Source organism: Lampetra planeri, chromosome 50 (genome assembly GCF_965212315.1).
Source record: "Lampetra planeri chromosome 50, kcLamPlan1.2.h2, whole genome shotgun sequence".
Taxonomy (NCBI): Eukaryota; Metazoa; Chordata; class Hyperoartia; order Petromyzontiformes; family Petromyzontidae; genus Lampetra; species Lampetra planeri.
In genome coordinates, this window is record NC_136156.1 from 2,916,787 (window position 1) to 2,934,540 (window position 17,754).

The 17,754-nt window shown below is 46.1% G+C and overlaps 1 protein-coding gene across 2 annotated transcripts; it reads right to left on the reverse strand.

The window, feature by feature from the left end:
* Positions 1–1,316: 1,316 nt before the first annotated feature.
* Positions 1,317–16,754, reverse strand: SYAP1 (synapse associated protein 1). Of its 2 annotated transcripts, none has more exons than XM_078616391.1 (9): positions 15,794–16,754; positions 11,416–11,534; positions 9,917–9,983; positions 9,009–9,082; positions 7,206–7,345; positions 6,001–6,176; positions 5,296–5,354; positions 4,755–4,863; positions 1,317–3,872 (listed from the first exon to the last, which is right to left on the reverse strand). In XM_078616391.1, exons 1-9 carry the CDS (start codon positions 15,975–15,977, stop codon positions 3,757–3,759), a joined length of 1,044 nt encoding a protein of 347 aa, XP_078472517.1. In that variant the 5' UTR covers positions 15,978–16,754; the 3' UTR covers positions 1,317–3,756. The 2 variants fall into 2 exon arrangements, with proteins under 2 accessions (XP_078472517.1, XP_078472516.1); XM_078616390.1 differs by having other exon boundaries at positions 4,755–4,965.
* Between the last annotated feature and the right edge of the window lie 1,000 nt (positions 16,755–17,754).

The following is a 17,754-nucleotide window of genomic DNA, read 5'->3' on the forward strand; positions in this document are numbered from 1 at the left end:
GGGTGGTGGTGGCGGGGGGGGGGTGGTGGTGGCGGGGGGGGGTGGTGGTGGCGGGGGTGGTGGTGGTGGCGGGGGGGGTGGTGGTGGTGGCGGGGGTGGTGGTGGTGGTGGCGGGGGGGGATGGTGGTGGGGGGGGTGGCGGGGGGGGTGGTGGCGGCGGGGTGGTGGCGGCGGGGGGGTGGCGGCGGGGGGGTGTTGGGGGGGGTGTTGGGGGGGTTGAGAGCTCTCCGATGGATCTCAGATAGTTGGTGGCAGGTAGCCCTCCCCGTCGCTACGACGTTGGCCCTCGTCCGCGAGAAGGGAGCCCACTCACTCGAAGATCGTATTTGGGTTACTCGTTCACTCTGAGCCGAACGGTTCTGGAAGAGGCGGGAGGAGCCGCGCTTTACACCGCTACATGTGACCTGCCGATAGGACGAGCTCGTGTGGTCCGTCGTTGCTCGGCCTCAAGGGCCCCCGACAATACGTGTGAAAACACCCCCTCCCATCATCATCACCGTGCTGCAGTCAAACCCCCCAATGGTTTCACATGCGTGGCAGCCCTCACACTGATGATATCTTATCGGTGAAAGTGCCTCCCCGCTGAAAATGAGTAAAGAAAACACCGGACTGTCTAGCTGCTGGTGGTGTATCCAATTCTACTTCTGGGTGGCGAGATGAAGGGCCTCCACTAGAGGGAGCTCTGTAAACATCCATACATGGATACCCCAAAGAATATTAATTCCTGCAGTCACGAAAGCTTTAAGTCACCCATACATGGAGTTGGCCAAACATCCTCACAGAGGACCACAGAATTTGGAAATTGTTGGCGTGAGATTTGGATTGCCTCTTCCCGCTTGTCGGTGGTTTCCCGTGCCTCTATGATTCTAACTTTCAGAGCAGTCCTTCACTTACGAACACAACTCGTTCCTAAGACCCGTTCGTAAGTCGTCACAGTAATCTGATTTAAATACCCAGACACACACTCCCAGCACGAGGCTGACTCATTACATCTCGCGGAGCTGAACAAAATGTGTTGCCGCGGTTCAATTTGCAAGTGAGAGTTCGCGTTTTAAGTCAGTGTTTAAAAAAACACATTTCATGGAAGCTGGTTCGTAAGTGCGGGTATTCGTAAGTCGGGTATTCGTAAATCGAGGACTGCCTTACGCGAGTTACAAATTCTTCAAACAATTTGCATGAAATATGCCACCTAAACATTAACGTATTACTTGTATTCACGATATCATCCGATGCGGCCATAACATTGTTACACAGACTGGCTTACTACACTCTTAGAGCAAAGCAACTGGTAATGTCACAACTCAAAACTCTGTTGGTGCCGTCAAATTTAATGTGGAGTTTATTTTGCATTTACAGTACCACTTAATGTTCAAGTACATTATTAAGGATGTAAAGCGCACATTAAGAATGCATAACATTTATACAACACAGAACTGAAAAGGCCCAGTAGTGGCATCGTGTGATAGGCATTTCCTTTCCTGTGCACTCAACAGCTATGCCACTATAGACACCACCTACGCACCACAATGTTCCCCCCCATAAACTATGAATCCGTATGTGTAACTCGTAGCAAACATTGCGAGATTTCATTTTAAAGAGTGATTAAAGGATACCAGCTGATGGTTATAATTATTGGTAACCGTTGACTATACAGGACAATGTCACTCTCCATTTCGTTGGGGACAACGTGCAGTTATGTGAAAAGGTCACATGTGTGAACATCTGTAGTCGTGAGTTACACCACCGTGCACCAATACTGCACTTGGTGTGCGTGGTTACTTGGCCGAGATAAATATACGCCAGTCGAATATGTGACGTGCACCCATATAGAGCAGCGTTCCCCTTCATCGTAACCTGTTTAGGATCAGCCTTTCAAACCACCGTACATATAGGTGCTGCGTAAAGATGCTCCTTCAAACGAGGAAGATTACCGTAGTCATTCCCAGAGAGTTGAGTTTTAATTCCAGGATCTAAATTTATATAACGCCTTAACCAAGGCGCTTTACAGCAATGATACATTTCGATTTAAAGCTTTCGTGACTGCAGGGATTCATCTTCTTGGTTCTTTCGGTAAAGTCACGTAGAAGGGAAGTAATAAAATAAAAAAAATAAAACATAATAAAACAATTCTCACTGTTTTATTTTTATTATTTTATTACTTCCCTTCTACGTGACTTTACCGAAAGAACCAAGAAGAGCAATTATACAATTGTACACAGGATAATTATTTGAAATTAAGATTTAGGTTATGTAAGTGATGGTGTAGTTTTGATGACAGGCAAAACAAGAGTGATAGGGGGGGGGGGTTGGGATGGGCCTGGTCTTAGCTGTGGGTGGGGGGCGACAGAATGTTGGGGGACTGAAAAGTAACGAGGCATCATTGCGTTGTGAAGACAACACTTCTCCCACCAATGCACACGAGGGCCTGACTGCCCAACGCAGCATAGGAGACGGCATGTCTATGCTTGAACCATATCAGGACACACTTCATTACTTCTCAAATTGGAACCGTTGCCCAAGCGCTTGTCATCTGGAGGGCCATACAGATGGAGACCACTCGGAGCCAAACATTCTTGAACCTCGCTTCACTGCCGCGATGCAATGCTCCAAGGATAAAAAAAAACTTTGCCGAGGCTTTTTTTTTTTATAAACATGGAACTTTGGACCAACGTTGCCCAACGTTTCATGTTTACCAAGCGGTTGGTGAACACAGGCCTAAAGAGCCAAGCGGCCAGCTTGGTTCTTTAAAAGTTGTTGCAGATAATTAACCCATTCATTGAAATGAAGGTTGTGAGAACTTCGGAAAATAGGCGGTTGGAGGGATTTACAAAGTGGAGCACCGCGAGCGGAGAAGCAGAGTAGTGTTGTGATTTACAGTGAGGTTGTTGAACAAAGTACGGATGAGACAACCGGGAATGAATGGTACCATCCGTGCCTTATGGCTTGAACGTGCACAACTGCGTCACTAAGCGCAACTCCGTTCTAGAAACCTGCCTCCACGCAACACTGGCTCCAAACACCTGTCACGAGTCCTTGCGTTTCAACTGTTTATTTAGGCCTGAAACAATATTTACATGAGATGCGAATGATGTTTGCAGACCTGTTGTAGTGCAGAGTAATAAATGCATGCTTAAATTTGGATTTCAGTGTCTGCCAGCGAGAGATGGAAAAGTCATGCACATTTCAGAGATGCTTATACAAATAGTATTGTGTAATTGTTTTGCGGCGTGGAGCAGTGGCATGGTTAGAGCACTGCGCTATGAACCCAGCTCCCTGAGTTTGAATCCCGGGCCACGGCTAACATTGGCAGTGGGCATCGAACCGTTCCTGGGCGTGCCCTTCACAAACCCGCACTGACCAGCGTGGTGAGGTATGGTCAAAGAACACCATGACCAACACGGCATGGGAAGGCCTCCATCCAGTGGTGGGTTGACAAAAGGGCTTTGCACTATTAATTGTATTGCATTGCTTCGTTACCAAAAAAAGGGGCGTCAAATCATTTCAACCCGTACGTTTGTACTAAAAATTACGGTGTGTACATTGCCAACATGATTACAGTTAAACAACTTGCGTATAATACAGCGCAAATTATATTCCTTGAAAAGGGATGCCGGAAGGTGACGCAACGAGCGCAAACATCTGTCGATAACATGTGACACAAGTTGGTGGGTGGGAGCCACCTGCATCATCAGCTAGGAAATGGCCGAATGGCACTGTGAAAAATGTCCGTTCGTTTTTTTTGCTGCGGCCACAACATCAGTTTTCCGCTTGCAGCATCTCCTCTATCTCGTCCTCCCAAGATCCCTTGTCTTCATCCTCCTCGATGTTGTAGTCCTGAATCTCCTGTTGAATCTTCTCCTCCCACTCGGCATCTGCAAAAGTAAGAACGTGGAACGTTTATGGGAGGTCAAGCGATGTTGAACCTCAATTGGCCTGTAAGTGCCAGATCACGTTTTCCAGATAAGTTGTTTCATGTGCATACAATTAAATAATCGTTATAATCCCTAGGAAGACATTTAACGAAACACAACTATCAAAAGCAAAATAGAAAATCTGGAAAGGTTAACTGCACGAGGTAAAATGTGAGCCGTTATACGCCTTCACGCAACCCTGTTAATACATTCCAACATTAAAACTGGAGCTGGGCATTTTGAACAATTTCAACGCCTTGCGTGACATCGATATTCAAATGACGCTAATCCTGATCATCCATGCAGCCAATGCCAGGATCGCTCTTCTATCACAGCAGCGCTCTTCTATCACAGCAGCGGTCAGGATCGGCTTCGGTCATCAGCTTCGTTAACGCCGAACAGCTGTACGACCCGATGCTCCACAAGACAAAAGATCCCCCGTATAGCCTGAACAGACTATTGGGGCAAGTGCTGTTAGCAAGCACCTATGAAGGCCGGTACGGCACACGAGGTGGTGGGTGGCCAGCACCACGCCCAGCAGCCTTTGTCTCCCCAGCAGCGATGTTTACACACTGCCGCTGGGGAGACGGTGCTGGTGCTGGGCGAAATAAGTAACCATATGAGACAACACCGACGTCCTTCATGGACGTTCTATACGTACGGCCACGATGCTGGTAGCAACGTAGTCTCGTTTATATCCGTACAGCCCGGACTCTACGATTAGAGCACTTCCGTCATTTACACCTCGCTCTCATATAATCGTTTTAGCGACAGGGCCCGCGGTGTTGTAATTATGCCGAGGCTTCCCGTCATGCGTTGCCGATTCCGCTGCCCCGGCACCACCTCCTGCTGTTCTCTGCGCCGCGTCTCCTCCTCCTGTTGCCGCCGCCGTGACCGCCGGCGCCGGCGCGCTCTCCGACTCCTTGCCCATGCCCAGCTCCCGCATGGCCTTCTGCAGCTCGTCGGCGCACAGACGCGTGCCGCCCGGGTCACTGAACGCCTCGCTGGCGAACTCCTCCGGGTTCGGGCTCATCGACATTTCCTCCTCCTCTCCCTTGCCGGGGCAAAGGAGAGGCAGCACGGGCACAGCAACCAACTGAGTGTCTGAGAAAAACTCAACGCGTTCGTTAATAACGCTGCGTGGCAGCGTGGCGCGATATACGTTCAATTATTTGGGCACCTTTCTGGGTGATGCTCGTACGTTGGCTCCCCGTAGTCTTCAGAGTGTTGCGCGAGTGTGGTCGCAAACATCCCTTTTCTGTCTGTAAATCACCTTATTTGTGTATTATTACTCTTAAGAATCCCTGTTGTGTTTTTAGTAAATATTTTGCCGAGTGTGGTGGGTTGTGAGAATCGTATTTTTGTTCAGATCAGGGCACCATACCTCTGGTCCAGTCGCCTGTTTCGTTATCGACAGCGGTGGCGTCCTTGGTTTGGTGGAGTCTAAAACAGCAAATCAAAATCAGTAATTGAGTCATTTAGACACAATAAATCAACTCTCTGCATGTGTGTTTTGTTACTATTTTGCATCTGTCAATCATCTCATGCAGTTACCCCATAACACCTGGGTCTGTCCCATGACCTGTCAGCGGGCCTTCGACACATCACGTGGCCTTAATGAGCTTGACATAAGCGCTGTGGTCACGTCACCGCCACTTAGTGGCTAATGGCGGCGGCTGTTGTTGTTTTGTTCCGTGACACGGCCGAGAGGGTGTGTCTTTTGACGCTCTTTGCAGAGGTTCGTGGTTTGAGCTGATCGGCCGCCCTGATTCGCAGTGAGCCTCAAAGATACTTTGACATTATTTGAAAAAAGTGGATGCCATGTATGCCAGCGTCACGATCCAATTTTTTCTCATTTTCAAATTACTTGCGAATGACCTAAAGCAACATTGCCCATTACTGTGAAACTACTGCAGTTGTCTGTGAAACACAGAACCTTTGTTATAGCCTTGGCACCAACACCAACAGTACAAACGATTTACTGCAACAACTCAAAAAAGTATTGCTAATGCTCTGAACCAAACTGCAGAGGGAATGGCCAAGACAGGCTTTCTTTTGACAAACACTCGTGAAAGCAGTGGGGCCCTACCTGTGGAGTCGTGTGTCCACGCAGCGTCCCTGCTCTCTCCTGCCCGCATCTCCAGCTGCTCGCAAGCCGTGGAGGAAGACGACTGAGGTGAAGCGGCCAATGCTGTCAGCTGGGACGACTGCTTCACTAGCGACACGCGGTAAAAGTAGTTCTTCCAGAACCGGTCTTCTTTCACCCTGTGGGTAAGGGATTGCACGCTTCCAATCAACGACCGCAACCACATTATTTTATATTTTTAGTATTTTATCGTTTCCCTTGTACGTGACTTTATCGAAAGAACCAAGAATATGAATCCCTGCAGTCACGAAAGCTTTAAATCAAGATTTAACGATCCCAAATCGGTGATAAAGGCAAAGGTGCTACCCTACCACTGCCCACTCGCACCACTACCGAGGCCTCTACAAGAGCAAGCTTTAGAGAGCTTTCGTGGGTATTTGAGCGACTCGTCCACACTGGCCGATCGATTTAGAAGAGGTGGAAGTACCCACACTTTACCCCACCACACCTGACCTGCTTAGTGAATAACTGTGGTTCACCCATTTTTCTTTTACTGCTGAGTGGACAGAGGAGGTCGTGGGGGGGGGGGGCGAAGATTTAAGAAACCTGCACCATTGTTTCTACTGTTGTGCGGGGAGAATGAACTTGCGACTTGTGGATTGCAAGTCCACTGCTGATCCTTTCACCACTGATCCTTTCGCCAGCAGCGCAATTTTATGGCTCCTCCGTTACCTTCATCTCTCTCAAAAAATGTCCTGCCTCTATGGCCTACACCAATCTACCAACGACACAGAAATTAAGCCCTGGCACGGTGGCATATGTGGCACCTCTAGTGGACACCACGAGCGGCACACGCCGCGTGTGTGTGAATGCCGGTGGGGAGCGGTAGTGCAGTGGTTAGCGCGCTGCGCTACGAACCCGGCGACCCGAGTTCGATTCCCGCTCACGGCCACCAATACCAGTGGCGATTATCTGAACCGGTACTGGGCATCTCCTCGGTCGACTCAGCCTCAAATGAGTACCTGGTGCGGTGTGTAAACATCGCTACTGGGGAGACAAAGGCGGCCGGGCGTGGTGCTGGCCACCCATCCCCTCGTGTGCCGTGCCAGCCTTCATAGGTGTTTGCGAACAGCACTTGCCCCAATAGTCTGTTAAGGCTATACGGGGGATCTTTATCTTTTAGAACGCCAGTGCCGCAGGACCCTCACAGTTTTGGCACAAGGTCGAAGCGCATCTGCTTGAGCAGCTCGTCCTCCTCCAGCATCACCGTGGCGACGGGGAAGGTCTCGTCGAAGTCGAAGTGGAACTGCACACCATCCGGCGGGTCTCGCAGGAAGTTCCGTCGCTCCTGATGAACACCACGCGATGTTAGAAAACACCGTTACGATCTTCGTCACCATCGTCATCGTCGTCATCATCATCGTCATCATCGTCATCATCATCATCGTCATCATCATCATCGTCATCGTCAATTGGTCACACACGCACACAGTTCAACCGTCCGCTCGTTCATTGTAAGTGAAGAAAAACTCAGCACATTGGTCAATAACACTGCACCGAAGCGGAAGGAATATTTTCCACAACAACGCAAGAAAAATAGGACTAAATATTTCATGGCAGAAAAGAAAAAAAAGCCCAGAACTTGGGCTCCGGACCTCCCGAAGCAAGCCTGCGTGATGATTGGTAACGCTGTCGAAGCAGGGGAGGAATTTTTCTAGCTCGGATTTGTACAGACCACTGATGGGACGATGTGGACCCGACGTCATGCGCCGGATCGGCCTGGCCTCAGGAATATAATAGGTGACGTTTTCAGGCAGTGGACCTTGTTCAAATATCTCTGCTATGAATAAGGGCCATTGACTGAAACGTTGCCTCTGATATAATTTTCCCACCCTATGGCAGTGTTATTGACCACGTGCGGAGGTTTCGTTCTGAAGGGACTTCTCATCCAGGGAAGCAAGTAAACAATTGTTGCAAATACATTTTATACCGACATGAGCATTGGGGCGCTGCTCATCTAGTTACAGCCCTGGGTCAGTGGTGGAAATTCCACATTCCTATGGTAGGGGTCGAGTTTATCCATGGGACAACCGCCGTTGACGTCACCGCAAAGCAGTGGCTTTTGGCTAGCCGTGGAACGAGACCGGTCACCGCATCGCGCCTTCAGATGAGCTTCTGCGGCCATCTGAAACGCTCTTCCTTCCAATATTAAGAAGCCACTGGAGCGATGCACTTTAACATCTAGATTGAAAACACATTTCTTTAGCATTGCTTTTTCTGTTTACTTTGTTGTCTTTCCGCACACCTACGATTAGCACTGCTATATATGGTGCAAAGCAAGTTCTACATACAAAGCAGTACTCATCTTATTGCATTTACCAAACCAGGATTTGAGCTCGCAACATTGCGAGATGCTCGCTCTGTTGCTAAGCCACCTGGCCGAATTAAGTTTATATACGTGTTTTGTTATTTAACACATATATTAGGATCAATATTAATCGATGTATCCTTGCCTCATATATAAAAAGGGATGAATTTAATGGAACTAAATCTCAGCCTGGTTGGCGACGCAGAGAATATTTCTGCATCCGTGGCATCCTCATCCGCTCCTCCGATTAGCACGGTGGGCTACGTACATTGTAGTAAAAAAAAAGTTAAACATACATCCAGTATGCCTCTCACGATGGCTGTGGCTACCCGTCACGTGCCACCTTTTTATTTATTTTATTTGACCAGGTAATGCCCACTGAGCTACATAGCTCTTTTTCAGAAGCGACCTGGCCACAAATGATAGCTCAACCAAGTGGCCTATCACATGGAAATGTAGAGCAGCCAAATACTAGAAACGTGTGCTTCTAAATGCGGAGGGGAAAAACTGAATAACCCGGAGAAAAATTCACGCAACCACAGAGAAAAAGAGGCACGCAAACACCAAATATACAGCAGGCGTCAGGGTCACCTAGCGGGTACCCGCTCGCAGTGGCAATGCCAACGGACAGGTTGCATCTCACCGCGGAGAGGGCCAGGATCTGCTGGCGGACCGTGTCCTCGTCGTGACAGCCAACCCACGGAGGCACCGCCACATCTGTCACACACACGGCGTTCGCGGTGACGCAGATTCATGACGGTGCGGTGACACCGGGAAATATAATCCTGCAGGTTTGCAGTTGTCTGGCCCATTTGCGTTGAACTAACTTGCGTGTGGTGTGGTAAAGTGTGGGTATAACCATTTCACACAATACATCTGGCCAATGTGGAAGAGTAGACGTAATACCCTCTGGAGTTCACTAGCAGTGGTGTGAGCAAGGCAATTGCAGGGCTGCGCCTTCACCTTAAAACAATTTCTAATTTTATTCTTTACATCAATTATACAAGAAATCCACTCAATCCTACAGTTTTACCCTTAACTTAAAATCCTTTGTTTATTATGAGATGAGAGCCCATTGAGAATATCTCTTTTTTCAACATCTGCCACAGACAATAACTTTACAATTATATATGACACAAATAAAATACCGACATGAAATGGAGATTAAGTTGTAAAAAAAAATGTTTACGATTAAATCGAGTGTGCACATTTAAAATATGGAATAAACTGTGATAAGACTCTTATCTGATTCATAATGCATTTTTGGGTTAGGCCACTTAATGTTCGATCCAAATTTGAGTCGTAGAATCCTCAACCATCCGACGTAGCCAAACAAATTAAATTGGTACGCAGTGCACAAGCGTCTAACAACGCGACCAAGTGCTGTTTCAGCTCACCGGCCTGTTAAACGCTTGTACGCATGACAATTTAAGGTGTTGAAGGGTTTTACAACACAAATTTTGCCAGGTCATTCAGTAGCCTAACCCAAATAAAAATTACGAATCATAGCATTGGACGCAAAAACAATACGCTGTAAGTTCATACTCTTACCGGATCTCTTTTTAAGATTCTCCTGCTTAAACTTCTCTTGCTCCTTGTTGAATTCCCCGAGAATGCCCTAAAGCCGACGAATACACGAGCAATGAGATTTAGGCTGGTTGCTGTTGCTGAAGCGTTTCTTTTCTCACATCTCACAGCACTATGGGACCTTTCTGCCAGTATCAAGATGATGAAAACATCAGAATAGGCTTTACCCTTGCTGGCAATAAAACAGGTGGTAAGATGTTCAAACACAAAATATTATACCTATTGCAAGCCATCAAGTCTGCATCATATGCAATGTTCAAAGGCAATGCATATATTATCAAAGTATGTTTTTTACATGTTTTGCCAAGTATGTGCGGTTAGTGCAGACATGATGCCTTGCAATAGGCATCTATTGGGTGTTTGAATATCTAAACACCTGTTTTATTGCAAGAATGGGTGGGTACGGTCAATTAAAAAAAATCATCATCTCACAGCACCGTTTAAATATTTGTACAAAATAAGAAAAACTTTGATATAGCCAGTGCAGCAGTGGTAAAATAGAACACAGACAGATTTGTCGTAGGCCTCTGTGCCATCAACGGTTTTGGCCGTGGTAACGTCTCGATCATCATCTTAAAAAAAAACGAATACAGCTTTCAAGTTGTATAAAATTGTAAACACTATTACCATGTTTAACTTCAGATTATTTCACACTTTAAGGTGACTCTGTGATGAGAAATTACAGGCTACACTGTGAGCGCCATTTTTAATCCCGGAAGTGAAGCAAACGAATTTAATCTTGTGCAAGTAATTAAATAACACCCAGGGATGGATTACGTGTGATCACTCGCCCCTTGTTTTTTTTTAACTACACACTTAAGCCACGTGGCCCTCCAGCTACGGTTGCACTAAATGTACGGGAGTGACACCACAGCGATGTCACGACAGCTGGCCCGACTGACGTTGACATGATTATTAATCTTTTATCACTGGAGGTGGCCAGGTGAATCGGAAGGCTAAGCGCCGAGCAGCTCACATCGCTCAGATCCTGGATTTTAATCCAGGCAGCTGCCTGTGATTAAGTCGGATTCTCAAAGCTTGCGAGTGGATGATCTCAGCCCAGCCATCAAAATCTGCACAAAATTAACATAATTTGGTTGAAGTCCAACTCTGAGATTATAAAATATTAGTTTGTTATACGTGGCAGGGAAGGTGTTAAAGTGTTTCTCTCTATTGTGAGGACCAGGTCATTTGAAGATATCTCAGAGGTAGCAGGCTTTGTGATATCCTTCATAATAAAGGTTTTATGATATTCACCTACATGGTCCACACTCTAACACGGAGGCTTGCACTGCTCTGGGAAGAATCCAATTGGATTCTTTGTCCCATGACACGGCACCATTAACACAACTTGGTTAACTTAATTTCAAATAACCGTACTAAATAATATGAATAGATCCCTGTTTAAAGATCAGTTCATGACCACCACGTGTGTCCCATACGGACTCCAATGTGGGCCCTACCTTGTCCAGGATCACGTCCAGTTTCCCCTCCTCCACCGTCTTTCGCAGCGTCTGTGCCGTCTCCAACACCGACTCAGACACCTTCTTGGTGGCAGATACCGCCACGTTGTAGAGGTAGTCTGTACAAAGCGGTGGAGGCAACATCATCGTCATCATCAGCCGTGATAAATACACTGCTGGATGAAGGCCTGTATGTACGTACGTATGTTGAACCTCTTTGGCACCAACTGTACTAATCGGAAGTGCGGGGGAAGTACAACAAACTAAACATTAAAAGCAGTTATAAAGAAATGGGTTTTCATTCTAAGGCCTACCCAAGGCGTTGCCATCAATGCCGGTCCTGCATTGCGACAATCCATCTCGCATTTGCGCGTGAACCGAGTCGACTGCACCATATCCACAGTGGACGTCCTCTCCGTCCAGTTTCCCTCCTTTGGCTGCCACTCCATCGTTAGTCTCGACCAACTGCCACCACCTTTTCGAGCGACGTGTCCTACCCAAGGCCACGTACATTTCCGAAGTCAAAATAATATCTCTCTAACCTGCCTATGTTCTCTATTCCTTGAGCTCCTCTTTCTGTCATTCATTAGAATTCCCAGCATGTCTCCTGCATGTTTCCCTGCAGACTTTTCAGCCATCATTCCATTGTCTTTGTCGACAACGGATTACTCATAATAAAAGTTTTTGGGTTAGATCGCGTTATTTATAAATGTATCGTAACCCTCCACCACCCGACACAGCCAATCAGCAAAGAAGTGTCACGTTGACAAAAGACAAATAGTTCACTACTTTAGCCCACTGGTGTGTTGAAGAGTGAAACCACAACATTTACAATTTTTGAGTACGGCGTTTCGCTGGTAATTGCATCCAGCATCATCGGGCAATTCGCCAGAATGCAATTACCAGCAAAACGTCGCCAGAATGGCGAATTTCCCGATGATGCTGGATGCAATTACCAGCGAAGCGTCGTACTCAAGAATTGTAATGTTGTGGTTTCACGCTTCAACACACCGGTGGGCTAAAGCAGTGAACTATTTGTCTTTTGTCAACGTGACACTTTTTTACTGATTGGCCGTGTCGGGTGGTGGAGGGTTACTACACATTTATAAATAACGCGATCTAACCCAAAAACGTTTGAATAATATTGGTCGCAAAAGCCTAAGTGTTAAACGGATTACTCGTAGAAAAAAAACACTCCAATTGAAAGAGCCCATGAAAATGCAATCATTGGAAGAGCTCAGCCTCACGATAACACGTAGCCTACACTGTAGACCCATTTGCAAATTACTGTTTACATAAAATCATGTTGGATGTATGGCCAAATGCTGTCACGTCAAATAAGTATAACCACGTCAAACTCCATGTCTAGTTCAGATAAATATAAAAGATAACTTTCACTAGAAGTCTAACTCTGTGTTTTGCAATGCGCAAAAGCACGTTGAGCCAATGGAAAATTGTGCCACGTGAAAGACTTTAAGTGGCCATCCCACGCAGATGGTTGCTATTACATTCAGCAATCGTCAGCCATCGTTGTTGGGTTTTAATCCAAGTGTTACCCCCTTACGAAATGAAACGGGATACGTTTAAGTACTACATACTTTATTTCTCCTGATTACAAGATGGAATTTTATGTTGTGTAATTTCAAACCAACATTTTTGGTACGATTTTGTGTGTGACCAGATTGTTTTAAACTTTATTAAGAGGCATGGGGCTACACGTTTGGGGTGCATCTTAAATGCCCGGCGCATCTTATAATCCAGAGAATACGGTAGCATGGCCAATGTAGTCCTGCCACCAGGCCAAGGGTCGTTTCCACATGAATATGTGGAGATATTTTACCAAGTAAAATTAGTAAGCGTACTGTATTCAGAATTTTGGGTTTCCATTTGCATGAATGACGCGGTATAGAATCCAAATATTACTATTGTTATTCCCTGGACTTCCTGATTTCAGGAGCTTAAGTATTATCAATTTCCCCAAGGATACAAGTATTATCAATTTCCCCAAGGATACAGGCTAATACTAACCTGGGCCAAACTGTCGGGAGGGAAATACACTAAAATACACATGGACACATTCTGCCTCTGTGGCCTCTGTATGCTGTGAAGAGCCATTGCCATAAACTTCGCCTGCCATATATTATCATCAGTTTTGAGGCGGTGTCATTCACGATTGTGTGGAGTTTGTTTAAAAAATATTACGGCCAATGCATTTCATGCCATTGCTTTCTTCCTTCTGCCAGATCGCACGGGTGTTGCAGGCGACACCCGATTCTATGGCATCAAGTTGCTGGCTGTGAGCGAGTGTGTCGCCTTATGCATAATACAACATGACAATCAATCATTCATAATCAGGCTTCATCACTGTCACCGTGAGGAATGGCAGATACCCACGTTCTGGCCGAGAGGCCTTCTGGATATATTTAAGCTCGGAGACTTTGGAATTAAAATAATAGGTTGGGAGTTTAAGCGGTCCATGATGATTCGCACACAGTTCTGTAAAAAAAAGTTACTTATATGAAGGTTGCCAAATCTTTTAACCAAACATTCACAACCACGGAGCTAAGAGGGACCACTCAACACGACACAAAACAAATATCTCTCATATTACATATCTAAAGATAGTGCCTATTATGAAACCGTTTTCAATATGTATCAAGAAGGTTGAGATTAAATTGTACATTTAGCATTGCTCAGTGTGGCCTTACCTGGTCAAATGAAATAAAGTTGAATAGCGACGTCACCAAAACTCATTCACAAGTTTAAAGTCACATTTTTTAAATTAGTACACGCTTTTATTTAACTCACTCTGTTGTTGTTGTCGTATCCTTAAATCTTGTAACTCAATTTTAACCCACTTCCGAATGTGGTATAGACTGCAAACTTGGTATACTTATGTCATACTGATGACAATACCATATACTATCATAAAAAATAAAATAATTTAAACGATCTTTTTACACGCTTTCTATGAACTCTGTCTGTTGTTGTTGTCGTATCTTCAAATCTTGTAACTCAATTTTAACCCACTTCCCAATATGGTATCGACTGCAAACTTGATATACTTATGTAATAATGATGACAATACTATATTCTATCACAAAAATAAAAATAAAATTGTAAACGATCATTTTACAAGCTTTCTATGAACTCACTCACTCTGTTGTTGTTGTTGTTGTCGTATTCTCAAATCTTGTAACTCGATTTTAACCCACTTCCCAATGTGGTATCGACTGCACACTTGGTATACTTACGTCATACTGATGACAATACCATATTCTACCAAAAAAAACATATTTTTAAACATTCATTTTTATGTGGTATGTTTCGGCTTGGGTCTAATTGTCCACGCTCAACTCACTTTGCCTGTAAATCACCACGGCACCTTACGTTGTGGCAATCTTTGGGGCCACTTCCTGGAGTTCTGCCATTACTAGTAGGGCACATGGCATTAAAGCGTGTTTAAAAAAAAGTTTTTTTTAAATATTACTTATTTCTCTCTCTCAATAGGTTTAGCTAATACACAAAGTTTGGGGGGACTGGGTAGGTGCTATAGGCTGCTGTGGGTGAGCAGCAGAGGGCAGCGGTAAAGCCAAAATCGATAGTTGTACCGTACCCTCCATTGCACCATTGGCTTCACCAAACCGGCAATGGACCAGCGTGGTGAAGTATGGTCAGAATAGCCAAGGCAACTACTGTACCCGCAACGGCCCCGACTCATCCAAAGTAGTTGGGTTGACACAGTAGCCGCACTGGTACAATATACAGATGACACACAAGCAACCGTGACGTGCTGACGTAAACACCGCCACGTCTGTGTGTGTGTGACCACGTGTCTGTGTGTGTGTGTGACCACGTGTGTCTGTGTCTACATCTGTGTGTGTGTCCACGTGTCTGTGTGTGTGTGTGACCACGTGTCTGTGTGTATGTGACCACGTCTGTGTGTGTGTGTCTACATCTGTGTGTGTGTGACCACGTCTGTGTGTGTGTGACCACGTCTGTGTGTGTGTGACCACGTCTGTGTGTGTGTGACCACGTCTGTGTGTGTGTGACCACGTCTGTGTGTGTGTGTGACCACGTCTGTGTGTGTGTGACCACGTCTGTGTGTGTGTGACCACGTCTGTGTGTGTGTGACCACGTCTGTGTGTGTGTGACCACGTCTGTGTGTGTGTGACCACGTCTGTGTGTGTGTGACCACGTCTGTGTGTGTGTGACCACGTCTGTGTGTGTGTGACCACGTCTGTGTGTGTGTGCCCACGTCTGTGTGTGCCCACGTCTGTGTGTGTGTATCGACGTCTGTGTGTGTCTACGTCTGTGTCTGTGTGTGTGTCGATGTCTGTCTGTGTGTGTGACCGACGACAGTCGGATAACCACTCACTGCCAAACACGCCAGCCTGCCCCGTCACATCCAGCTCCTCCTCTTCCTGCTTCTCCTGCTGCTTCTCTTGCCGATCACCTTCCTGCCCCTTCTCCTCCACCACCTTCTCATCGTCCTCTCCCCTCTCCCCGTGTCCGTCTGGACTGTGCCCGCCGCCGAACCAGCTTCCCAGAGACTTGAACATCACTCCGATCCTAGTAATCTCACCCCGGGGTGGGGGGGGGGGGTCCCCTCTCTCTCTCTCGGGATTCTCACGAATTCACCAAAAAATGGCCCTGGACAACTTCTTGCAGATCGCCGTTGTTATTGTCTCGCCGTCGTGTTTACCACCTCCACCTCGCACACACCACACACTACACTATACACTACACTACAAACTACACAACAGACTACACCACACACTACACACTAGACACTACACCACACACTACACTACACACTATACCACACACTACACCACCACTACACCACCACTACACCACACACTACACCAGACCACCACTACACTACGCCACACGCTACACCACCACTACACCACGCCACACGCTACACCACCACTACACCACACACTAGACACACCACCACTACACACCGCACACCACACACTAGGCAATACACCACCACTACACCACACACTACACTACACCACACACTACACTACACCACACACTACACCACCACTACACCACACACTACACTACACAACACTACACACTAGACCACACACTACACACTACACCACATAACACACTACACAACACAACACTAGACACTACACACTAGACCACACACTACACACTAGACCACACCACCACCACACCACCACTACACAACACACGGACTCGTCGATGTGGGAAGAAGTCGTTCCGGGTGTTGTTGACCGTCACGAGCTGCTCTGTGTGAAGACAACTCGCCCCGGGGGCGGACTGCGCCGTGGCGCTCCCTCCCTCCCTCGCTCCCTGCGTCGTCTTCGTGCGCCTCGCCACCGCCCTCTAGCGAGACAGGCGGGGTATGGGGCCGGCCATAAATGACGTCACGCAGCTGGGGGGGGGGCGGGGTCAGGCTTTTGCGACGATTGTAGATTTGAAGCTTTCGTGACTGCAAGGATTCATACTCTTAATCTTAATTTTGGAGCTTTCGTGACTGCAGGAATTATTCTTTGGTTCTGTCGGTAAAGTCACGTATAGAGATAAAATAATAAATTAAATAATAGCATACGACGTTTCGATTGCAACACAAGCAATCATCATCAGGTATAAATGAAATAGCAACAAAAAATCTAAGCAGAAAACTATAGACAGACATATAAGCAGACAGATATCACCAAGATACATAGAGAGAGTAACACAGGTACCTGTGTCTGCTTATATGTCTGTCTATAGTTTTCTGCTTAGATTTTTTGTTGCTAGTTCATTTATACCTGATGATGATTGCTTGTGTTGCAATCGAAACGTCGTATGCTATTATTTAATTTATTATTTTATCTTTATACGTGACTTTACCGAAAGAACCAAAGAATAATTCATACTCTTAGTTCTTTCGGTAAAGTCACGTAGGTAAAAAAGTTAAATTAAAATTAATAAAAATAAAATAATAAACTCACGACGTTTCGGAGGCAACACAAGTCTCCGTCATCAGGTGGGACCGTCACAGCCAGATTTGCTGCATCAAGTGAATTCAACTGACGAATTAAATTAATGAATTTGACTAATGAATGCAATTAATTAAATCGGATGACGAATTAGAAGAATGAATTAGACTAATGAATGAAATTAATTAATTCGACTGGCGAATGAAATTAAGAAATTGTTGGTTGAATTCGACTGGCGAATGAATGAATTAATTCGACTGGCGAATGAATGAATTAATTCGACTGGCGAGTGAAATGAATGAATTAGACTAATGAATGGAATTCATTCGACTGGCGAATGAAATTAAGAAATTCGACTGGCGAATTAAAT

Coding starts and splice junctions, on each gene's coding strand:
- SYAP1 (XM_078616390.1), bottom strand. CDS start 15,977: ATGTTCAAGTCTCTGGGAAGCTGGTTCGGCGGCGGGCACAGTCCAGAC. Junction 9,984..11,415: donor TGGACGTGATCCTGGACAAG/GTAGGGCCCACA, acceptor CGTCGGCTTTAG/GGCATTCTCGGGGAATTCAA. Junction 3,873..4,754: donor GGCGCAGAGAACAGCAGGAG/GTGGTGCCGGGG, acceptor TTACTTTTGCAG/ATGCCGAGTGGGAGGAGAAG.